The sequence below is a fragment of the Kwoniella dejecticola genome, chromosome 10, assembly GCF_000512565.2.
Source record: "Kwoniella dejecticola CBS 10117 chromosome 10, complete sequence".
In the NCBI taxonomy this organism is placed as follows: Eukaryota; Fungi; Basidiomycota; class Tremellomycetes; order Tremellales; family Cryptococcaceae; genus Kwoniella; species Kwoniella dejecticola.
Window position 1 is genome coordinate 1,201,924 of NC_089310.1, and position 23,880 is coordinate 1,225,803.

At 48.1% G+C, this 23,880-nt stretch overlaps 8 protein-coding genes across 8 annotated transcripts; 7 read left to right on the forward strand and 1 right to left on the reverse strand.

Annotated features, from left to right (window-relative positions):
• Positions 1 to 1,584: 1,584 nt before the first annotated feature.
• Positions 1,585 to 3,587, forward strand: I303_107986 (uncharacterized protein; the record flags this gene model as incomplete). The annotated part of the gene is made up of 3 exons (XM_018411238.1): positions 1,585 to 1,952; positions 2,129 to 2,239; positions 2,315 to 3,587. 3 exons carry the CDS (start codon positions 1,585 to 1,587, stop codon positions 3,585 to 3,587), a joined length of 1,752 nt encoding a protein of 583 aa, XP_018259906.1.
• A 1,243-nt stretch (positions 3,588 to 4,830) lies between these two features.
• On the forward strand, positions 4,831 to 7,423 carry I303_107987 (uncharacterized protein; the record flags this gene model as incomplete). The annotated part of the gene is made up of 8 exons (XM_065969729.1): positions 4,831 to 5,026; positions 5,132 to 5,332; positions 5,458 to 5,544; positions 5,617 to 5,769; positions 5,853 to 6,324; positions 6,408 to 6,637; positions 6,707 to 6,821; positions 6,922 to 7,423. The coding sequence occupies 8 exons, from the start codon at positions 4,831 to 4,833 to the stop codon at positions 7,421 to 7,423; spliced, it is 1,956 nt and encodes a 651-aa protein (XP_065825801.1).
• Positions 7,424 to 7,822: 399 nt separating this feature from the next.
• I303_107988 (uncharacterized protein) lies at positions 7,823 to 8,586 on the forward strand (the record flags this gene model as incomplete). Its single annotated transcript, XM_065969730.1, has 4 exons — positions 7,823 to 7,879; positions 8,107 to 8,177; positions 8,329 to 8,428; positions 8,551 to 8,586. 4 exons carry the CDS (start codon positions 7,823 to 7,825, stop codon positions 8,584 to 8,586), a joined length of 264 nt encoding a protein of 87 aa, XP_065825802.1.
• Positions 8,587 to 9,133: 547 nt separating this feature from the next.
• I303_107989 (uncharacterized protein) lies at positions 9,134 to 13,424 on the forward strand (the record flags this gene model as incomplete). Its single annotated transcript, XM_065969731.1, has 4 exons — positions 9,134 to 9,202; positions 9,294 to 9,306; positions 9,384 to 10,208; positions 10,327 to 13,424. 4 exons carry the CDS (start codon positions 9,134 to 9,136, stop codon positions 13,422 to 13,424), a joined length of 4,005 nt encoding a protein of 1,334 aa, XP_065825803.1.
• Positions 13,425 to 14,186: 762 nt separating this feature from the next.
• I303_107990 (uncharacterized protein) lies at positions 14,187 to 15,337 on the reverse strand (the record flags this gene model as incomplete). Its single annotated transcript, XM_018411241.2, has 5 exons — positions 14,187 to 14,238; positions 14,385 to 14,529; positions 14,851 to 15,063; positions 15,254 to 15,269; positions 15,335 to 15,337. The coding sequence occupies 5 exons, from the start codon at positions 15,335 to 15,337 to the stop codon at positions 14,187 to 14,189; spliced, it is 429 nt and encodes a 142-aa protein (XP_018259909.2).
• Positions 15,338 to 16,030: 693 nt separating this feature from the next.
• On the forward strand, positions 16,031 to 18,119 carry I303_107991 (ATP-dependent RNA helicase ded1; the record flags this gene model as incomplete). Its single annotated transcript, XM_018411242.1, has 3 exons — positions 16,031 to 16,082; positions 16,157 to 16,554; positions 16,614 to 18,119. The coding sequence occupies 3 exons, from the start codon at positions 16,031 to 16,033 to the stop codon at positions 18,117 to 18,119; spliced, it is 1,956 nt and encodes a 651-aa protein (XP_018259910.1).
• A 1,213-nt stretch (positions 18,120 to 19,332) lies between these two features.
• Positions 19,333 to 20,061, forward strand: I303_107992 (uncharacterized protein; the record flags this gene model as incomplete). The annotated part of the gene is made up of 4 exons (XM_065969732.1): positions 19,333 to 19,421; positions 19,564 to 19,643; positions 19,806 to 19,866; positions 19,956 to 20,061. 4 exons carry the CDS (start codon positions 19,333 to 19,335, stop codon positions 20,059 to 20,061), a joined length of 336 nt encoding a protein of 111 aa, XP_065825804.1.
• Positions 20,062 to 20,824: 763 nt separating this feature from the next.
• Positions 20,825 to 23,873, forward strand: I303_107993 (uncharacterized protein; the record flags this gene model as incomplete). Its single annotated transcript, XM_065969733.1, has 14 exons — positions 20,825 to 21,157; positions 21,236 to 21,289; positions 21,363 to 21,407; positions 21,498 to 21,561; positions 21,669 to 21,803; positions 21,885 to 22,029; positions 22,107 to 22,262; positions 22,335 to 22,506; positions 22,581 to 22,701; positions 22,771 to 23,154; positions 23,212 to 23,285; positions 23,365 to 23,544; positions 23,654 to 23,782; positions 23,844 to 23,873. The coding sequence occupies 14 exons, from the start codon at positions 20,825 to 20,827 to the stop codon at positions 23,871 to 23,873; spliced, it is 2,022 nt and encodes a 673-aa protein (XP_065825805.1).
• Between the last annotated feature and the right edge of the window lie 7 nt (positions 23,874 to 23,880).

The following is a 23,880-nucleotide window of genomic DNA, read 5'->3' on the forward strand; positions in this document are numbered from 1 at the left end:
TGCTTTGACTACTCGTCTGCTATTAGCTTACAAGGTCGTTCAGATCACGAACAGATCGCTCCAGCAATGACGTCACATCGAACGGAGCAGATGCAAAGTTGTACGGAGATCCTGCGTCTTCTCCTTCATATTCGAAGACTGAGAACGTATTCTTCCAATTATAGGAAGATAAGTAGCTTTTCCCTCTGCGTTGAAGTATGCTTTGAGATCAAACATAACGTTGCTGCTGATAAGGTACTATGGATAAGTGCACGTTCACCGACACGATGATCCCGACTCGAGCGGCGAATGCCACATACATGTTAACGGTTCCGGCGTCGTGGTGACGAGCCCGTCGTCAAGGGCTGAAATAATCAAATGGCAATCCCAACACCTAGCCCACGCAGGGAAACCCATGCGGAAGTACTGTAAGCTGTTTAAGCTTGTGTTCTCAGCCCGAAAGGTAATGCCGCCTGATCTTCACTGTGAATCCGGGCTCGGAAGCAGAATTTCTCTTCGCCGCGTGGCCATTGTTGGATCTGGATGAGATCGTGTCTATTTTGGTGATTGATCAGCTAAATGATCCTGACCGACGGTCTTCGCTTAACATTATAAATCACCAAAGGCACCCTTTGGGACTCGATCTATACCCAGATCGCATTTATCATTTTGTATTGCGCCTTGTTTGCATGCATATCTGAATTATGGTGAGCTCGGTGTTTTCCAACTGCATCGCTTGTGATGTTGCCATTCATAGCACGATAACAGCCCGTCGGTCTTGTCTCTCTCCTGTTCGAAGATGCTTGCATAAGCTTGTGAGTGCGTACAGGGGATTAGCTAGACGGCGGCTTTGGTGGGATCTGACCCAGATTCATACCTCCACCGGTGTGTTGACCCTGAATCATCACCGTCTAAACACTAATTTCGATCGTATCTTACGTTTGTCTCTCGAAAATTTAGACTAGGACACACCGAACGTATTATTCAGATGGAACCGACGCCCGAGGTCAACCTAGGACACGAAGCGTTTGCTTTATCTCGTATCTATATTTGTAATCAAGCGGGTGCATAGCCTTCGGGCTCAGAATCAGTCTAATGGGTTCTTACGATTGTGACCCAACGAGCTACACCAGGGAGATGTAACCTTCCTTTTATCAGTGTAATCGAATAACGATATCAACCCTTAAGTCTAATCAACCTGAGGGCAAGGAAAAGTGCACCATGAGAACGTTCGGTCCCGAGAACGGTTGCCGTTGGTTATGAGTCGATAACGCGTGTGTATTTGCAGTCACATCCTTTTATCGTCTTGGTCAGCGAAAATACCGACCGCATGTAGCCCTTCGGCCATACGTCTATGACCATGATTCTGTTTGAGCATATATAAACGTTCATCTTGACCACCTTTGTTCTTCATTCTTCTTCGTATCTTCGCAACAATACTTATCTAAGCTTTATAGAGGCTTGAGCACCATTCATTAGCTCAGCACAGACCATTTAGTACAATCACGAGCTCATTTACCATCCCAGCGCAACACATATATAATACTCTGTCTCACATTGACATCCCCTCATCACATCGGGATATCTCAATTTTAAACCTCAACGATGGCAGCTGCGACCACTGCACCAAACGCTCAATCTGGCGTCTCGCCATTGCCCGGCACAGCAGAAGGTGGATTCTCAAGATCACCAACATTCGTCTCTGAAGAAGATGTTTCGCCCTCCCCCCGCGCCGATGACGCCGGTGCTACTTTGACCGATCTCAACGCAACCAACCCCAACAAAGAGAAAGCTTTGTCAACACATACTACGCCAACCAGTGAAGACGAGCATCTCCCCGCCCAATCGACGATGGGAAAAGTTGAGGCCGAATTAGAAAAATCCGGTAAAGCTCATCCTCATCATCACCAAAACGCCTTGTCGTCATTGAGTCCAAAACGAAAAGGTGTCCTTTTGCTTTGTTTCTGTCTATCGTAAGTTGATTTTCCCATTCCGCAACCTTATTGCGATTGCATCATTGCATGACCCGATCGCAATACATACTCAACTCCCGTCTCCACATACCGCATGTCTCGTGTTCCGGCGATCCGGGCAACTTTTTTCGCAAAAAATATACGCTAACGGCATTTACGCGTTTTCCTCACCGTAGCATGTTCATCGATGCCGCAGGTGTTAGTGCGACTTTCCTCATGACCGCGCCTATTGCCGAGGACCTCGGGGTCAAGACTGGTGATCAAGCATGGATTCTCGGTACTTACTCGTAAGTCAACATTGTACATCCTACTTTGCTCTCTCCATCTACTACAGCTGCTGACTCTCGCGATGACAATGACAGACTTGCCTTCGCTGCTACCCTTCTGTTTGCCGGTCGATTGGCGGATCTTTACCCTCCTCACCGGGTATACACTATCGGATTCATCGGTATCGCCATCTTCTACCTCATCATCTCCTTCATGACCAACCAATATGCCTTCTTCGTTCTCCGAGCGATCTCCGGTCTGCTGGCGGTGTTGACCATTCCAAGTTCAATCAACATGATCATCCAGATGTACCCCGATCCAGCTGAACAAGCTAAGAAACTCGCCTTGTTTGGTATGGCCGGAGCTTTGGCCAACACCATCGCCTTGGTACTCGCCGGTATTTTCTTGCTCGCCAACTGGAGATGGTACTTCAGATTCATCACCATCATCATTGCTCCTTTCGCTGTTCTCGCTTGGTTCATGATGCCTCGAACCGAAGCCGTCGCTGAAGACTTACCCGGAGCCGCTAAATTGAAGCGAATGGATCTCGGAGGTGTCTTCATCCTCATCGCCTGTTTGGTACTTTTCATCCTCGGTTTCACCCAAGCTGCCGTTGACGGATGGAACACCGCCATCTTCATCGCTCCTCTCGTCATCTCAATCGTTCTTCTCGGTGTCTTCCTCGTATGGGAGCGATTCATGCCTCGAGGATACTCGTTACTACCTCACGACATGTGGAGATACCCCAACATTTTCCCTTTGATCCTCCAAGCTTCCGCCATCTTCATGTGGTTCGCTTGTGCTCAACTCCGAATTGCCACCTACTTCCAAGAGGCCCTTCACAACTCGGCTATCCTCACTGCTGTCAAGCTCTTGCCTATGGGTATCACCGCTCTTTTCGTTGGAACTTCCACTCAAGCTTTGCCATGGTTGATCACCAAGCCAAGATTCGTTCAACCCGTGGCTTCCGCCTTATGTTTCGCCGGATCGATGTTGTTCGCCTTCTCAAAGGGAGGATCGGGTAAAGATTACTGGAGATTCATGTTCCCCGGACAGATTATCGGTACTGCCGGAGGTATGATCATCTTCATCGGTATGAACACTTCGATCATCCAGGCATTCCCTCTCGAATTCGCCGGTGTCGGTGGATCGTTCGCCAACATCATCTTCCAAGTTGGTGGAGTCATTGGTATCTCGGTCCAAGCTGGTCTCATCAACACCGGTAACGGTACGATCGAAGACTGGACGGGAAGCAAGAACTCTTACTTCTTCACTGGTGCTTACATCCTGTTCACCGGTCTCGTCTTCGTGGCTTGGTACAGGCAACATAAAATGCCGAAGTACGATGGACCCGTAGTTGCTGCTTAACCCTTTCAACCCTCGCCAATGAAGTGAAATGAACTTAGACAATCCTTAATGACTCGTCGCTTGCGCTTTTTCCGAGAGAACTATTTACTGTATAGTAGCTATTGACTATTCGCAGAAATTATAGATAGTCCATGCATATCAATTTTGCCTCTGATATCCGAGCTTTAGCTAGCCTCACTCAATGCGCAATGCTGGATAGGCTGACGCCCAACCATCATCTGAAAGTGGTCAGAAGGGAGGGGAGCATGCCTTTACGTAGGTCGACGATCGGCAGGATGACGTCAGTCGACTCCCGCTATAACTTTGAGTATATCATTATTAAGGAAATCGGCCGACTGACTACAACAGTGGTTGAGACAGCTTGTATGGCCTTCGTGATGCTCCGAGACGTTCTTTCAGACTGGAAGCAGCACCAGCAATCTTACTCGCACCGCATTCTCGGTAATATAATATACTACGCGGGCTCCCTCTTCTTCGTCATCATGATCAAACGAGCAAGCTGATTATCTTGATATCGACCGAAAATTTTGATCCCGCCCAGTCTAGTCTAGTCTAGTCCAAAGCATCTCTTCTCCGTAAACTTCGAAAGGGTCTTACCGAGTTTCACTAGGTCGGAAAAGACTGTCCGAGATGAGCAGAAAGAGCACGAAGGTCTACAAGGCGTAATAGAGGTTGCTCCGTTTTATTCGGTCTGGAAGGGGATGGGATGGTCTAGTCTGGCTGTTATCAGATAAGATCGGCCGAAAGTGCTGTGCCCCATCTTGCCAAGTCGGTTTGGAGCCAATACGACTAAAGTGGAGCAGAGCATAGTCGTCCAGATCTCCTCAAATCATTAGGTCATTCAGTTTTTTCGAATTGCTTCTTCTCCCTGAGGGAAGGCGATGGCCATAGATTTATGCTGGACATCTGGGCATCTGATCTTGGTTCTCACGTCGTGCCTTTTCCATTTCCATTTTAGTATTTTTATCAGATAACCGAGGAGATTTACATCATCGTCGATTCCGATTCCCTTTTCGCGCAGTATTGTGACTAGAAGAATTTTGTATATATAAGTTACATATACATAGCATACTCACACGGCCTTCAGAAAAAGAAAAGAGATCCTTCCTTCAAAGAACACTCTCTTTGATTCTGGTTTACCCGTACAGGTGCACCATTGTTGCATCCATAATTTCATTTACTTCCTTCATCATTTCAAAGTCGACTCGACATCAGATCTAAACGAGATCGACCTCACTGCAGAATGAACAAAACTCATCATACGGGAGATCCCCCGCTTTACCCCGACCAGGAGATCAGCAAAGAGATCGAGCGACAGGGAGACGATCATACGGCCTTTGGAGACAAGTCTCCCGGTGTCCGACGGATCGAAGCTATAGCGACATGTTTCACTACTTGGCATAAATGGGTTTTGTTCTTATCGGTCTTCTTGGTAGCCTGTGCGTATCGTCCTCCCAATCCTTTTCACCCATCTCAATGATGTATAGTACAAACGTGTAGTTCCTGTTTGGTGGACATATCGCTGATATAACTGGATGATATAGACAGCTACGGCCTTGATGGTACGGTCAGATACACTTATCAAGCTACCGCTCTAAGCGATCTGAAGACCTCCTCTCAACTTTCAACGGTCACTGTCGTTCGATCTGTCGTAGCCGCTGCTGCGCAGCCTGCGTTTGCGAAGATCTCGGATTATTTTGGGCGAGTCAGTATCCTGTTCATCAGTGTGATTTTCTATGCGGTCGGTGAGTCCACCCTTGTTCCCATGCCGATCCATGTTCGTTCATGGCTTTCATATAAATCGGTGAACCCGATACATCAAGTACAATCATGAAAGAATTCCCTGCTGATATTCCGGTCCGCTTCCCAGGTTCTATTGTTCAGTCCACGGCAAAAGGGCTTGGGGCGTTCGCAGGAGGAGCAGTCATTTATCAATTCGGATATACAGGTGCTCAGTGTGAGTTTTGCTCTCGGTAGTTGATCACAGCTAAGCTTGATTGACTCAAACGCAATACGTATGCTCGTGTAGTGTTGGTAGAAGTGTTGATCGCCGATGTGACATCTCTACGATCCCGATTATTCTTCAGCTACATCCCCGCTATGCCATTCATCATCAATGCCTGGGTGTCCGGTAACATCGCGTCAGCTGTTCTTGGGGCTACCACCTGGGGATGGGGTATAGGCAAGTTCCTCTCATCCAATCTGCATCACACCTGCATCACGCTATCGAAATGTCGACTAACGTTGTTCTGGTTTGCTGGACAGGCATGTGGGCGATCATTTTCCCAGCTATGACTATCCCCTTGTTCGGTTCTCTGCTCGAAGCGGAATGGCGAGCCAGTCGAAGGGGACTACTCAAAGATATTCCTTCGCCCCTCAGAACTCTGACTCAACCTTCTTTATGGGTTGAGATCTTCTGGCAAATCGACTTGGTCGGCTTGATCCTCCTGGCTGCTGTCTTCGGGTTGATCCTCGTCCCATTCACTTTGGCTGGTGGAGTATCGAATACCTGGAAAGCAGCACATATCATCGCTCCGTTGGTGATCGGTTTTGTCGTTGCTTTACCGGCATTTGTTATTTGGGAAACGAAGATCGCTAGACATCCGGCAGTGCCATTCAGGCTTTTCAGAGATACCAGGATGGTATTGGCTCCGATCTGTATTGCCATGTTACTCAATACTGCTTGGTACACTCAGGGAGATTACTTGTATTATACACTCACTCTGGCTTTCGACAGGTAAGCCCGCTGCATCCCGCTCTTTGTTTCAGGATTCTCCAAAGTCGGAAAGCTGATTGATCCGTCTGTGTATGGTTAAACAGAGATATCACATCTGCCACGAGAGTACAGAATATATACTCGTTCTGCTCCGTCGTCGTGGGAGTAGCCCTGGGCTTGGTGATCAGACGAGTCAGACGATTGAAATGGTTCATCGTGGCTGGAACCCTGCTATTCGTGCTTGCTTTTGGCCTGTTGATCAGATACAGAGGTGGATTCTCGGCGCATGATTTCGCTGGTTTGGTCGGCGCAGAAGTCGTACTTGGTATTGCTGGTGAGTATAATTGTAATTTGTCTGCATATGTGTGTCACCAGTGCAGCACTGAAATGCTCGTTGGGTCAGGTGGTCTTTTCCCTTACCCGACTCAGGTCATGATACAGTCAGCTGTGCAGCACGAACGAACAGCGACCGTAACTTCACTTTACCTCGCTTCATATTCTATCGGAAGTGCTCTTGGGTAAGTCACCCCATTCTACCTCAATTCCCTTCACCTCATAATTATTGGGCACGAGATACCTGACCGGAGCGGCTCATTTTATGCTCCTTTTCAATCGCAGAAACACGATCGCCGCTGCTATTTGGAATAACAGTATGCCCAAACACCTCTTGAACGCTTTCACTCGCTATGGAGTTTCCGACCCAGCTACAATAGCCGCTTCTACGTTCGCCAGTCCTTTGGCTTTGGTCGCTGCTTATCCACCTGGAACGCCTGAGAGAGAGGCGGCAAGTGAGGCGTATAGGGAAGTACAGAGATATTTGACGATTACGGGTATATGCTTGTCGACATTATTGGTCTTCGCCTCGCTCTGCCTTAGAAATCCGAGGTTGGGCGATCAACAGAGTTTGCCTGATGCCGAGGGATTCACTGTGCCCGTCTTACCTTCCCAGGAGAAGAGTACACATAATATCGATCAAGCGCATTCTCCAACTGGGACAGCTGGGAATGATGAGCATGATAATCATATTCAGACTCATGCACCAGTGCCAGAAGGGTATGATCCTGGAAGTATGGAAGGAGGTACTTCAAAGACGAACAAGATTATGGCGAATAAGGTTTAGATCAGAAGTAGAAGGCAATGAATTTATCAATGGAGTAGCCAGTTTATACATACAAATCATTCATTTGAATACCAAGAAGTCGAACATGAGAATATGCAGAATGAAATTCAAATTTAGATGCAGAAGCAAATCCGACCTGTTTGTATGTTTGGTTTGTATGCAGGCGTCCGTTTGGATCCATGCAGGGCGATGAGCACGAAGCCAAGAAAGCCACGTCATGTATTTTCCGGCAGACGGAATCAAATCGTCATTACGTCCGAATTAGCCAATCCATGCTATTCGCTGTGCCGGATCATGTCGTTCTCGTCTCCCTGTTTCCCACTCCCAGTCATTTAACTCTCTGTACATCCTATAAGACATAATATCTCTCAGATATCCATCAGTAGAAATCAACACACAATGTCCGTCATCCGAGCTTCTTCCACCGCTAGACTTATGGCTCTCAGAGCTCCTGCTGTGAGTACTGCGTTTCCTCTTATGGATCATGATCGGTGGTGTGGTCGGAAGTACGAAGAAGCCATCCCTCCTCCTCTTAAGCTGTCCTGCAATTCATCCGACGTCCATATATACATGTGCTCAGAATCTGTGATGTAGACAAGCTGACGATGGACTGATCCCTCGCACCTTTCTCCCCGCTCATGCGTATTATGTGTATAATCGTTGTCACATTCCCCAACGAGTAGCCCATGTTCGTCCGAAACTACTCCCCTGACACTCGGGCTGAGGGTGCTACCGCTTCTTCCACCTCGTTCAAGTGAGTCTTCGATCCAGCCTCTTGGCTTCTATCCGACATCAGAATCATACTCGTTTAGCATTGCCCCGCTCTCGGAGTCGATCTTGACCTTTAATGTCTCACTGGGAAGGACAAGAAAAGGAGCTGAAATGAACAGTTAACCATTTAATAGGGAACGAGAACAAGCTTCCGAGTCCAAGTACATCAAGGAGCACGAAGCTGAGAAGCTCAAGCAAGCCAAGGACAAGCTCGCCAAAGCTCAAGCTGAAGTTGTGAGTTGACGACCGAAACATCTCCATTCCTTCTCCTACCCCAATCACTGTGCACTTTATCAATCGGTCTTCACACACGCGCTGTCAAAACGTTAATTGCTGGATATTATTGCCTTTCGCAGGACAAGCAACAAAAGATTGTCGATGGAAACAAGTAAAGCTGTCGTGATTGAACTCTCTTAGTGTTTCGGCCGGAGGGATTGGAATATGACGATGGGAAAATCAAATAGCATATGATGCATTGAATGAATGAAGCCCTGTTTGCATATGATCTTGTCCTCTGTACAGTCTGCTTGATACGTTGCCTGGTCGCTGTGTGTCTGTGTATATGTGTACCACACTACTTGTCGAGTGGTAGGTACAGGGAGGATGTGGAAGGTGGTGGTTATGGCTATGGTGGCGTTATCCGTTTTAAGCATGTGTTCGGTTTGAGGGACGGGATATTTATGACGCACTTTTCAGACGACCTGCAGCTGTGCTTGGCTTTTCAACATCCAGTACTCGTAGAATCATCAACCGGACCCAATTTGACATTCCTACATCGGTAGAATCATTCTGCTTCGAGTCGACCATCAAGTAGAAGGAAGCAAGCCTGAATATAGGAGCAGCAAATCATACATGGATAACAGCATACATACGGAGGTTTCGCAGATAGCAAAGTCGTCGAATCGATGGGTCAACGGTCCTTCAGAATCGGGCTGAGAGATGAATACCGGACAGACGGGTGCTACGGCAGGTAAACGTAGAGATGATCCCCTTACATCAAGAGGTAACGTGAGTATCTCCTGAGCTGCCATGTTCAGCTCAATCCTGTCAGACGGTGCATGAGTAGGCTGACGTTTACCATCTCTCAACATGGACATAGACGCCTGCCGGAGGTACGTTTTGCGCTTTCCGTTCTTCGAGTATCTGAATTTTATAGATCAACTCAATCTGACGACTTCTCACAACGCAGGGGCTCGACGCAAAGCTCGCAAGAAGCCAAAAGCAGCGCAAATCTCACCGGCTCATTCACCAAGATCAGGTCCAATCCCTACTCCCTACCTCGCTTTAGCCCCCACGCCCAACTCATCTCTGTCCTCTTCTACAATCGACCAGCTCGCCGCTACAGCCTCTTCTTCTAACTTGATCTTACCTTCATCGTATATCCGTTCGTCGCAAGAACGGCGCAACAGATCAACTCCGAATCTCAGGGACGAGGGGGAGAACGAAGCTGGACCTTCAGTCAATCGCAATTCCAATTCCAATGCCTATGCCAACGCCAATACTAGCGATGTTGCGCTGAATCGACCTATCAGTAATCAAGGTCAACTTAGACAACAGAAATATGTCACCTCTCTATTATCCCCACCGATGATTATACCTGGAGGTACATCCGCTACCCCTCGTATACAAGGAGTCGGTTCGACATCTCATCAACAGCCGCCGCCAAATACGAGACGACGATCGAGTGAACAGAGGGAACGAGCAGCAGCGGCTGCGACTAGAAGGAGATCGCATGAGCAGTTGAGGGAGTTGGTCAACGGAAATCCCAGCTTGACTTCCTTAGGCCAGCTTGGGCAGATTTTAGAGTCGGGCCAATTGCCTGAGGAGAACGAGGATGGAAACGGACTGAGTCAGGCTCAGCAGGATGTCCAAACTGCTCAGAGAAGAAGAAGGAGGATCGTGAGAGGCGATGGAACTGGAATTGCTAGGAGATTAACTGTGAGCTCGAGAGAGGAGGGTCGAGCGATTGGGCTGGCGAGAGGAGCGAGTATGAGACGAACGAATGTTTGGGATGGTAAGTCAGCGCTACATTCTGGTATTTCGAATGGATACCTCATCTTGCACCATCCGTAACTTCGCTCATCTCAGCAAAAACGGATCGAGTCACGAAGCTGATGATTGAGTAGGGATAGATATTCCTGAAGCTGGCGAACCACCACCGCCGTTTCCATTTCCCACCTCCTCGACATCCCGCTTACCCCCTTCATTCACCACTCCGTCCACTGCCTCCGGGGAACCTTCTATGGGTACGGACACATCTGCCAGACCCAGATCACCGCCTCCGACATTCGAGCAAGCCATCGGTCTATCTCCCTCCCCTGTCCCTAATACCGGTATGGAATCTGTTCCAGAGCCAGATGACAACTCGACACCATCGACTCCGCGAGCCTCATCATCTGCTCGCCCAGTATTGAGCGTCTCAACCTCGATACCGCAGGTTATCGTAGCTGAGCCTGAAGCATCACCTTCGTCAACTCATTACGCTTCTGCACCGTCTTCGCCTACGCACACAGTCATCGGATTCGAAGATCACAGGAATGCCGAGCGGATGCGCAGAGCGGAGAGGGAAGATAGACGAGCATGGAACGAGGATCTGTTAGCCGGATATAGTCTTGAAGAGAGAGTTCGCCGAGAAGTAGAGAGACAGCGTGGGAAAGAAGTATCGGCCGGCCAGAGGGTCCAAGAGCCAGATCAACAGAGCGAGATATCTACCCCTCAGGCGAGCCCGGTGGAAGACCGCGAAGAAGATGCTCCTGTCGACACTTCAACGCAGAAGGCTGTCGATCTCTTAGACGATAAGGCTACACCAGCAGTATCGGAGATTGCCACGCCAGCTGAGAGCGAACAGAAAGACAACGGTCGTCCGGACACTGACAAGACTACCAGTCCGCCGATAGACCAGATAACTGATCGGGTCACCGAAGAGGAGAGGACAGAAGCGAATCTCGAGAGCTCGAACACCACAAACGATGCTGGAGTGCAGCCTCCTCAAGGTCTTCTCGCAGCGAGTATCGGCTCACAGACGGATACGCCTGATGTTGGCAGCCTAGATGAGCCTCCGTCAGAATTCCCCGAGGGCGATAACCCAGTTGAAATCGAAGAAGAAGTTGAAACTTTCACGCCCACGGCCCTGCTAGAAGAGCGAGAAACTATCCAGGTCAAAAGTCCTGTTCCATTGCCCTTGAAAATCATCGATGATCCACCTTCTTCGCCAGTCATGTCGGAACCCGAACGCAAGACGGAAAATTTCGTCAGTCTCCAGGACGAAGCGGCTGTGCATCAGACACCAAAGCGAAGAAAGCCGACCAGGAGCTCTACAGCAGAGGACGAAGCGTCCCTCGGAAAAGGTCTTTCACCTCATATTAAGCGGCTTTCTGTGCCGGAATTTAGTCCTTTCAGACCAGTACTGCAACGGCCCGGGTCAAGCATCGTTGAGCCGTTGTTCAGCAGTCCCAAGAGGGCAATCAGTCCAGAGATCGACCGAATGTCTTCAACAGTCGACAGCTCGAACGTCCGTCCTGATACTCGGACTGACAAGGTCACCGCTGAGCCGAACGAATTCAGCTTGAAAAAGACCGAAGAGACTAAGACCCTACCGCCGAGTAGAGAAGCAGCAATGAAAAGGCGAAATCTCGAATCTGCAATAATACCGAAAATACCTTTGCCTGCTATGGAATTATCGAAGCCGAAAAGAAAGGTCAGTATCATTTCGAGGAAAGAATCAAAACCTCTCTCGGGACCTCTCATCAACTTCGACACACCCACTCCCTCGCCACCTGAATCAGCTGTCTCCTTCACCGATGCCAGGAAACCCAGAACAACGTCCAATGATATGTCAGCTCTAGCTGCTTCGAGCGCGGAGCTTTTGACTTTGCTAGAATTGCAGGATGTTCCGATGTTAGCGGAAGAAGCTGAGCCGGAACCGGAGCCGGTGGCTGAAAGTTCTGCTCAAGGTGCGGCTAGAATGGCAAAGCGCCCGCCGCCTCCGCCGCCATCTAGAAACACCAAGCAAGGGGAATCCCGCCGAGAAACACCTACCATGCCGTCCCCGAAAGCTGATGCGCTCAGTAGTTCTGGCATCGGAGCCGTGAGTGAATCTGAGGTTGCTCCATCAGCCGGACTATTGGCAGACAATGGATTTGAGGAATCGTCACGCAAACCTGCATTGCCACCGCGACGAGCACCTCCTCCACCGCCTGTACCCCGTCTAAACCTCATTCCAAAATCGGCACCTCCGTTGCCTCCCCGTCCGACCGTCCCTCCTCCTGTCCCGCCGCCTCTCACGAAGGACAGCGTCGCGCCCAAAGCTCCCTCACCTGGACTAGCGGCTCGACTTAGCTTATCGGGACAAGGATCACAAAGTAGACCGAAAGGTCCTCGACCACCGCCTCCTCCACCTCGAGCTAGACAAACCAATTGGTTTAGCAATTTCACCCGAAGCAAGTCGGCGGCTCAGAGCAGTCCACCTGTCGCCCCTTCCGCGCCAGCAGATGCGGACGAAGCTGTATCACCTGTCAGACCCAATACCGAGAGAGCTCAATCTGATTTCCCCCGCCTTGCGCCTCACACTGATGAGGAAGAAAGAGAGAGGATTATCGAGAGGTCGTCTTCTGCAACTAATATCCATACTCGACCTCAATTGGAGACTTCAGATGCCGATCCAAGTATCAGGTCAAATCTGGATGATTCCGGATCAAAATCCAGATCCAGTCCGATCATTCGTTCTCCACATTCTCAAGAAGCTAGTCTTCCTCTGTCGGACGTCGGCCAATCGACTGAAGGAAGGCCGGGAGCGGAAGAAGAAAGGAGAGAATGGACAGATTTGGATTTACTCGTATCTCGGATTGAACCGGTTGATCAATCCGACGGACCTCATCCTCATGGTGGTATAAGGTCGATTGATCCTTTTGAGGGATATCAACGAATCTCAGAATTCCTAGGACCCTCAAAATCCCAAGCTGCCACTCCCGCGGCCCTAGCAAACCTGTTAACTGGGTTAATCCAGGTGGATTCAAGAAGGACGACCCCACAGGGAAAAGTCAAGTTGAAATTGAGTTTACTCGGTGTGAGGGTCACGAAATGCGGGATATGCTTGAGCCAGTTCAAGAATAATGAAAGGGCGGTCATGCTTCCGATGTGTAATCATTCAGGACATGAGAGTTGCGCGAGGAGGTGGTTTAGAGAGAAAGGCAATTGTTGGGTATGCAGGGAGGTATTGCCTGAAGAGTGAGAGTGGTCGACGCTAGGGATGTAGGTTGGAGGTTTTGGAGGATTTGGATCTGGGTTTGGGTCTGGGTTTGGCTTTGGGTATGAGAAGGAAGGGGAAGTGAAGTAAAAGGTAAAGAGGAAGAGGAAGAGGAAGAGGAAGAGGAAGAGGAAGAGCAAAAGGAAGGGACTTTTGGTCTTAACGGAGATTCCCTTGTGATCTTACTTATAATTTTTGATCATTAATTAGTTTCTTTACTCTAATTGGTTTGTGTAGTCTTTTTTCAATTATTTTGTAGCATCCACCCATTTTCTGACTTGAATGAACTGAACAATTCCTCGGAGCATGTTTTACTCTGTTATTTGTGTATACTCGACCTTACCATATAATCATGTAGCCATTTGTCAATCAAGGTCATTCAGCGATTTCAGTGAATTCAGTGAATTCACTGAAGTGATGCGATGTTTCGAAACACGGTCATGGTAATGGTAATGGTAACAATGCAAGTGCGGTGCGAGACAGAGCAGAGTGTAAACGAGAAAAGATAACATCACATAAATCATCAAAAGACCTGTCGTTTCGTTATATTAAGGAAGCCGAAGACCGGAAGGGAACGGCGAAGCAGAAAGAGAGATAGATACAGCAAAGTCAAACAATCAAGTTTACTCGTATCTAGTCATGTATCTAAGCGACACGAGATGAGTCGAGATGAGATCAAATGAGGCTTGTAAACTGTACTGATCTGATCTGTTCTGATCAACTATGACCTAATGCACTCGTAGCTGACTATTGAGCGAGGATGGATCGGACGAAAGAATGATAATTGATCTGACCGTCTCTGGAAACGATTATGCAATGGTAGCGAAGGATACAAGGATATCAGTATTCAGTATTCAGTACTCAACTTACCCCATTCAGCGAAAAGGGAATGAGATACGTAAATGAGAAGAAATGACAGTAGGGTACAAGTCGCAGGAAACTCACTGGACAGGGAAACCTTTCAATAACTCGTCAACTTCTTCATCCGACATCTTCTCGCCTAATTGCGTCAAGACGTATCGAAGTTCTCCAGCCCCGATGAAACCGTTACCTGATTTGTCGAATACTTGGAATCCTTTGATGAATTCGTCTGTAATACAAGTATGGGCATGTATGAGAGTCAGCGTTGTCATTTTCTGTTGTCAGTCTGTCGATACTTTGGGTAATAGGATAGGAACGACTGCCGGTTTTCTGGAAGAAGAGGGGAAATAGGATAGCATGTCAGACTTGGGAGAGACGATTGACGAAGGTGAATGAGGCTAACAAGAACAGGGGAATTGCGAGAACGCGAGAATGCGGGAGTGCGGGAATGCTGGAATTATCTGACAGTTTGGACATGGTACCTCCTCTCCTTGTATTTGATAGCAATGTAGAAGCGATACCCGTGGTTTACGAAGAAGCAAGGACTCACCAGCAGTTCCGGCAGGCTTCCAACCGTCCGGTCGATTAAGTACATTCAAGAAGTCATCGTACCCGAATGTACTTCCCCCGATGTTCTGCTCGAGCTGTTGGACTTCCGCTTGAGTTGGGTTTTGGCCTAAGGATCGAAGGAGCTCGCCGAGGGATTCGCGGGGTACTTGGCCTGTACCTCGTTTGTCGAATAGAGCGAAGGCTTCTCTGTATTCTGTTGAGAGTGCACATGCGTGATTGTGGAGTCGATTACCGGTTGACGCGAAAGAGCAAGCGTAGGACAGGAGATATCGATATGTGATGAGTGATGACGATGGGATATAGGGTGATCGCAGATGATTCATGGTGTCATGTCAGCTTGCCATTCAATTCTATATAGGTCTCCTGCCGAGCGAAGCACGGACCTGCGTTATTACCGGACTGAGTGGAAGTATTCCAAATCCCGTCAGCTTGGTGCGTAACGCATTAGGGCTCACTCAGCTCACCATTATGGCTGATGCGAGCTTGTGATGGAGTCGGTGATGCGAGTGGTGATGTCGACCTTTCTTCGATGCCTCAATGGCTGATGATGTATACAACACTTCTTACCTTCTTATAATCAAAACACACAAATCTCAAAGTCAACCTGAAACTCAAACCACGCGACGATCATGGAATCCCAGACGCGTTCTCATATTTTATCTATCATTTTATTGCATTTTATCCCATTTTATTAATGCTTGTTCCTATTCAGTCTCAGTTTCAGTCGTAATCTTTTCGCGTTTTCTGTTTTTCCTTTGTGCTTCCTCTGTTCCTCTGGTTTTCCGCCTGAGCAATTTTTTTCCACCTTGCGTCGTTTTCGTTCTCATTTTTGCGTTTTGTCGCCACCAGCACACTCACTCACTCACTGGGACTACTCGTACTGTCATTCAACCTTTCCTTGTCAACTATTGCTTTATCCTTCCTTCTTCGTCTTTCCTCAAAAATAGATTTCTATCTATCTTTTACCAGACACATACATACTATTCTACTCGCTCCCTTCCGTTCATTTGGTTACTAGTCGTTCTTTTTTAGCTCTTATTTTCGAAAGAGAAGAGATAGAAAAGACAAAAACGCATTACTATATAGACGGAATCTCAATCAGAATCAACGCCTAAAAACTTTCAGTCTCGCCACTTACTACAAATACAACCGCGAACAAGATGACTACTGGACCTATCAACGGCTTAGATGGCCTCGAAGCCAAATTCAACAGTGAGCCAGTCATCCGAACCGTCATGTCCTCGTATAGCATTTACTGATCATCCTCAATTCATTTTCTTCGACAGGCGGCATGAAGCTCAACCCTGAGAGACCCGCTTACGTCCCTCCTCATATGCGAGGTGCCAGGGGACCAGCTCCTCCTCACTTTAACGCTCCTGCACCTGCTGGTCCCGGATACCACCAATCACCTACTGGACTCCCCACTCCAGCTACCACTCCCCCTCAATCCAGGGGTTCTTACGCTCCCCCCGCTGCCAGAGGTGCAGCTTTCCCTCCTGCCGCTGGTCGAGCCGATGATGGAGGTTGGGGCGCACCAAGACGAGCTCCTGAACCCAGATCGGGAGGTTTCGGAGGCGGTCAACCTGGTTTCGGAAGCTGGAAGAACGGTCAGCACGTTACCGGTGCTAGAAACCCTAGATTAGAGAAGGAATTGTTCGGTGAGGAAGGTGACACCGTCCACCAAGTAAGCGTCTCTCAGATCCTCTTACAGACGGCTTTCGCTGATCCGCTATTCCCCTTCAGCACACCGGTATCAACTTCGACAAATACGCCGATATCCCGGTCGAAGCTACTGGTACAGGAGTTCCCGAACCAGTGACCGAATTCACCAACCCTCCTATCGACCCCGTTCTTCTCGAGAACATCCAATATGCTCGATACACCACTCCTACTCCGGTACAGAAGTACTCCCTCCCCATCGTCGCTGGTGGTCGAGACTTGATGGCCTGTGCTCAAACTGGTTCCGGAAAAACCGGTGGTTTCCTTTTCCCCATTCTCTCCGCCATGTTCACTTACGGTCCTATCGCTCCTCCCCCTGACAACAGCTACGGTGGTGGATACAACAGCCGAAGAAAGGCTTACCCTACCGCTCTTATCTTGGCTCCTACCCGAGAATTGGTATCCCAAATCCACGACGAAGCTCGAAAATTCGCTTACCGATCATGGGCCAGACCTGCTGTTGTCTACGGTGGTGCGGACATCGGTCAACAAATCCGAGCACTCGACCGAGGATGTGATCTGCTTTCCGCCACTCCAGGTCGATTGGTTGACTTGATCGAACGAGGAAGAATCTCGCTCGCCAACGTCAAATACCTTGTTCTGGATGAAGCCGATCGAATGCTCGATATGGGTTTCGAGCCTCAAATCAGACAGATCGTCGAAGGTGAAGACATGCCTGGAGTACATGACAGACAAACCCTCATGTTTTCAGCTACCTTCCCCAAGGAGATCCAAATGCTTGCCCGATCATTCTTGAAGGATTACATTTTCCTCTCAGTCGGTCGAGTTGGTTCCACATCCGAGAACATCACTCAAAGAATTGAATACGTCGATGATGCCGACAAGCGATCATTGCTTCTTGATCTATTGCTTGCTGAGCAATCCGGCGGACTTACCCTCGTATTCGTAGAGACCAAACGAATGGCCGACTCGCTCTGTGATTTCCTTCAAGCTCAAAGGCATTACGCCACCTCCATTCACGGTGACAGAACCCAGCGAGAACGAGAAGCCGCTCTTCACGCTTTCAGAACCGGTCAAGCCCCTATCTTGGTCGCCACTGCTGTCGCTGCGCGAGGTTTGGATATCCCCAATGTCACCCACGTTATCCTCTACGATCTTCCCACCGACGTAGCCGAATACACCCACCGAATTGGTCGAACTGGTCGAGCTGGTAACACCGGTACATCCACTGCCTTCTTCAACAGAAACAATCTGAACATTTCCAGGGAACTCATCGATCTGCTCAAAGAAGCCAACCAAGTTGTTCCCCAATGGCTGATCGACGTCTCGTCCGAACGATCCTTCGGTGGCGGCTATGGCGGCCGAGGTGGAAGAGGCCGAGGTGGTGGTAACAGATCCGGAGGTCGAGATGTCAGAACTCAACACGGTGGCGGTGGATTCGGTGGAGGTGCGCCTCGAGGAAATGGAGGATACGGGGGAGGCTACGGTGGTGGCTACGGTGGCTACGGAGGCGGTGGTGGTGGTGGTTTCCCTCCTCCTGCCGCCTCTGGTGGTGCCAGCTGGTGGTAGAAACACCACCAATCAGCCTTGTGATCCCGTTACGTGCGGGACATCTGTATACCCTTCTTTCCTTTTTCGGCTCTCGATCAATTGAGATCAATTGACAATCTTTCTTTCCGTCTGGCCTCTCAGTACCAATCGATCAATTCACTCCGACAACCCGTTTCGCCTTCTCACCGTCTCACCGTCTCACAATGAGCTTCTCGACAATCACCAATTTTAGAAGTGTATCTTGTAGACGGTATCGAGATTTCCTGGTTTCCCAGTTCCTATTCCCAGTTCATATACCCCAGCATTCATCTATCGCAATCAAATCAACACAAATGAAGACTTCTTAGACTCCTATGGCTCTAGCTATGGCTTTGACACAATACGACACAACAACACAAAATAACGATTTTAACGACTCATCAATGACGAACAGCAAATAGAGAAATCCTTCAGCATGGAGGCGAAGATGGACAATCATAAATATAGAATTAGAATTTTTGGGATTTCTCTGTTTCGCAATGAGTTGCGTTGCTTCGCTTTCCAAGCTAAAGGCGACAAAACCTTGTTTTCTTCGTCATTTTTTCGTATATTCACTTTTAGCATTTGTCGTCCACTTTTTTAAGTGGTATTTACGATTGCTCTGAGGTGAGCCAAAAAACATATTGTGTTAGTCATCAACAATCATAGAGTATAGTAAAGAAGGAGTCGTAGTCAAAAGGCCTTTCTTTTCGGAGGTCAACATGGATTCAAGCGATGAGCGACGGGCGTTGTTCATCGCTTGGATTTGAGATTAGATAGATGCATGCATTCTGTCTGTGTATATTGCTTTCACTGGTCTTTTGGTGCGTTCGAGAGAATTGAGGATTGAGAATGAGGCATCATCAATGACACGTGTAAGAGGGTGGGTGAGATGTGATTATGACGTTTGAATGTGATCGATAAGCTGGTCATCCGCCTTGATCGTGGGTGATATTTTTTCTACGTATGCTAATGCGGATTACGAAGCTAGTGAGGAATAAGCGATGACTAATCAAGTAGATACAAGCACAATTCAGTGTATGGATCCGCTGTCCTGCGCTTCTCTCCTCTTTTCTTGCTTCTGCATCTATCTGCAATAACGATATCTTACCTCTCTTCAGACATTTGTCACTGAATCCATCTCGAGTTGAACACTATTCGAACACTTGCAACTCTCAGCACCACCAGGAAGTCAATTACGATCACGATCACGATGTCAGCAGATCAACAGACGGCAGTGTTTTTGAACGACAAAGAGTTGGCTAAGGCTATGACTTCGGACTTGACTCATGTCGAGGGGAAGTGAGTCTTTCTCTCCTAGAGCAATATCGCATGATTTCGTGTCGTTTTATATACTGTATCTTTCATTTGGATTGGATTGAGCTGGATGACGTTCTACGTTCGGACGTGTTATAATATACACATACTGACTGTTGCTGCTCAGCTGGTATTTCAAAGAAGCGGCTTTGATCGATCGAAGTAGGTTCGAAGAGAGTGGAACGCATACTACGTGTCCTTGGAAAGGTGAGTCGAGTCTACTCGTATATTATCAAGCCACTTTCATTCATTCTGCGCTCCCCTCATGCTCATCGAGGTCGAGGGATGTGTTGGTTGGTCGTCTGGTCGGGAAATCCTGTTATTGCGCGAGGCTGATGCTTCTGCGTCTGAATGACCGTGCTCGGACAGGAGAAGCGAGTTATTTCAACTACAAAGCGGATGATGGCAAACTCATCAAAGATATCGCATGGCAAGTCGATTCATCCATCAACAATGGTAAAGTCATTGGCCCGTTTCGGAAGATCAGAGGAGCTGATGAATATCTTTGTGTGGACCCAGGTTCTACCCCAAGCCCAAGGCTGGAGCCGAAGATAAAGTAGGAGGCAGAGTAGCTTTTTACGTCGGTAAGATCGACGGACTCAGAGTCGGCGCGCCGTCCGTCTAAGGAGCGGGTGATCACGGTGGTCACGGATCAGAAATCGACATCAAAGTGGAGCAAGAAGAAGGAGAAGCTATAAAATTGTCGGGCATACCATCGTGAAAGCTGTATGAGCGTATGAACGTATGAACGAATGAACGAATGAATAATCTTGTGCATGTTAAATCTGGATTGAGCATGGCAGACTGGCAGGCTGGATGATTGACCGCTCTTCCGCTATTCCGCCGATCAGCACATCACTGCTGCAACGAGGATGGACTGCTTAGGGCTTCAGTCGTCCAGATGAGTATGGACATCTCCATCGCCAAGGGCAGCATGGACATACCGCTGAGAACGTTGCTAAGGATTGCTTTTGATTTCGGTTGGGTCTTATGATGATTCTTGATTGTTTAAGAGTAAGCTATGACGTCGAGTGGAAGTCACCGGCGGGTTCCCAATCTGAGTTATTCTTTCGATCGCACCGACCCACAGACGCACGGACCCTTTTTTCCCTTGAATTTTTGAGGAGCTCCTTTTGGATTTTGGATCACATGGGCAAGCCAAACAGAACCAAAACATTGGAATCGACTCCTTGAGAGAAATTTCCAAGCTACAAGAGCACTTGGGGACTCGGTATCATTGTTTTGACTTGTATATGTGTATAGAGGAGCATCGAAGAAACATAGTCACTTCACCGTGAGCGACGATGAGTCAGGTATAGTGCAGAATCAGATTCGATCGACATTCAACGAAACGAAACAAAACGAAACAACATTCAAACAATTCCAAGATGTCATCGACAGCCCATCAAAGACGACCATCCCACTCTTCGACCCATTATCCACCTTTATCACCCTCGATATCCCGACCACGTCCAATACCACCCAACAATCCGCCTGAACCACCTTTGACGCTCTTACACTCGACGACATCACCCATCACCCCCTTCCGCAGTGCATCTCGAGATGCAATGCACACCCAGCATACTCAAAAACCGAAGAGGAAATGGTACAAGAAGATCAGGGTTGGGTATGGGATGTACAATGATATCAGGAATAGGATACCGTGGTATGTCAGCGATTGGACGGATGCTTGCAATTATAGAGTCATACCTTCCACCTGGGTGAGTCCAATATACAACAACAGCTATTTGAAAACAGCGTCTGAGTCTCACTAACACTATTGATATGCCTGTTTGTAGTTCATCTTCTTCGCGAATGTTTTACCTGGACTAGCGTTCTCCTTAGATCTTATAGTGAGCACAGATGTATGGAAGAAGATTGGTAAGAAGACTGATGACTGTTTGATGATCGAATGATCGAAAAAAGGAAACTACAGGTCAATATGGTGTGCAAGAAGTCTTGCTTTCTTCGGTCAGTGATGATCTCTCGGGATCTTCAGATTCTGCAAGTAGGCTGGTCGAGACTTGATTGGGAAACTCACTTGCCTGTCAACAAACACAGTTTATGGCTGCATTCGTCGCTTCGTTTCTGGGCGGTCAACCGTTACTCATATCAGGAGTCACCGGTGGGTTTGCTATATCAGTCGTCTCATTGGATCAGTCCATGGCTGGATTGTGCTCAAAACCTCTGACATGTTATTCTTATTTATATCTCGGTCGATCGAAATAATAGGACCTATAACGGTGTTCAACAAGACGATATATGATATCTTCGAGAACAAAGCGGATGGACCGAATTATCTACACTTCATCGGATGGACTTATCTCTGGGCAGCTATCTTCCACTGGATAGCAGCTGTTTTCAATGGTGAGCCGCTCGATGAATTAGACATTTGATCCTTGCTGTTAGAATTTCGGAAGGCTGACATGGGCTTGGACTCTTGGCTAGCTGTACAAGGTCTGAAATACGTTACTCGATTCTCATGCGACACATTCGGCTTTTACGTAGCAGCTGTATATGTGCAATATGGTATTCAGGTGGTCACTCGGCAATTCGGTCAGACTTCTACACCTAGTGCTTTCTTGGGTATAATGTGAGTATGCTCAATATCCACCTCAGCCTCGTTCGACAATACTCGTCATTTGCACTGACTGTTCAAATTGTTTTCAGCTTGGCAATCTTGACGCTTGTCTTGCCCCACTACTTCAACTCTGTTGCCAGTTCAGGCTATATCAACAAACACTTCAGAAGGTTCTGTGCGGACTACGGAATGCCAATTACTATTATCGCTATGACTGGTCTGGCTTATTGGGGGCGATTTGACCAGTAAATATATTCTCCTTGTGACATGCCTGAAGAACGTTTGGTGACTGACGATTCAACAAATCACTGCTGTAGATATGTTCTGGAGAATGGCATGACCCTCCCTACCACTCCCACCTCGTTCCAACCTGCAAGTGATCGGCCGTGGCTGGTCCGATTCTGGCAATTGGAAGGCAAATGGGTCGGAACTGCCTTGCCATTCGGCTTGGTGTTGTTCATCCTGTTTTACTTCGATGCCAACGTTTCTGTGAGTGGTTCTACGATTTCTTCGCGTCCCTCTCTCCGCATTAACAAGGCGAAGCTGACTGTTTGATGGCTCAGTCACTCATTGCTCAAGGTTCGGAATACCCTCTGCGCAAGCCGCCTGGATTTCATTGGGACTTCTTCTTATTGGGTATCACCACTTTCATCGCTGGTCTTTTGGGTATTCCTGCTCCAAACGGTGAGCACTACGTTACTGATGAGATCATTTGCCGGGACCTGTTGCTGACAATCTGTATTTGGCATACAGGATTGATCCCTCAAGCACCTTTACATACCGCTTCGCTGGTTGTAATTGGCTACGAAGACACTTCTTCCTCTTCTTCGACTACCGCAATAGACAACGATAATACCCAAGAGAGTTCATCGCAGGAGCGAGAAAGGGATGTACAACTAGCAGAGATGGAGAACGGTCAAAGCGATGGATTGAGGCGGACCAAATCCCACACTCAGACGCAGACGCATGCAAATGGTCTCACGAGAAGGATAAGTAATGCAGCGAGCGAGATACGCCGTCCTAATAAGGCCTCGGAAGATAGTAGTGCAAAGAGCAAACATAAGATAGAAGAAAGAAGGGAAGTCCCGGTCGCTGTTGTAGAGCAACGAGTGTCCAATTTGGCTCAAGGATGTTTATGTGAGCTTGAGCAGTATCACTAGGCTGCGTGAGGAGCTAAATTAAATGGGTTTTTAGGTCTGATACTGATGACTAAGCCTTTCGAGCATGTGTTGGGCCTGATACCTAAAGGTGTATTGGCTGGTCTTTTCGTAAGTCCACCTTGTTTTTGCAGAGGATATGCGGCAGCATCGTCAAGCTCGCTAACGCAATACGATGTGATCGTCATAGTGGTACATGGGCTCAGATGCCCTGTTGACATCGGGGGTGACAGCCAAAATACTTTACTTGATCCGGGATAAGAGAGCTACCAGCCCGTCAGAGGAGCTGCACAGAGTCAGGAAAAGTAGGATATTGTGGTTCACTATAATCGAGTTGATAGGATTTGGAGCCACATTCGCTATTACGCAAGTAAGTCTGCACTTCATCATCGGATTGTTTCCCTCACACAGACGTGTTCTCATGAGAAGAGATCTGAAATGAGCTGATTGGGCTTCATGGGTATTGTTCGTCCCCTTAGACTATAGCGGCGATTGGCTTTCCTGTTATTATTATGTTGCTTGTACCGCTTCGGGTACTTGTCGTACCTCATCTGGGTTTCACAGAGGAGGAATTAGGGATTCTGGACGGTGCTGTCGCTAGTCCATTTGTGAGTCTTTCCTTCCGCCCTGCTGTCGGAATGATGAGAAAGCTGATGCATGTGCTGGTAGACTATGGAATCCGTTGGAGGATCTATATAATGTGTAC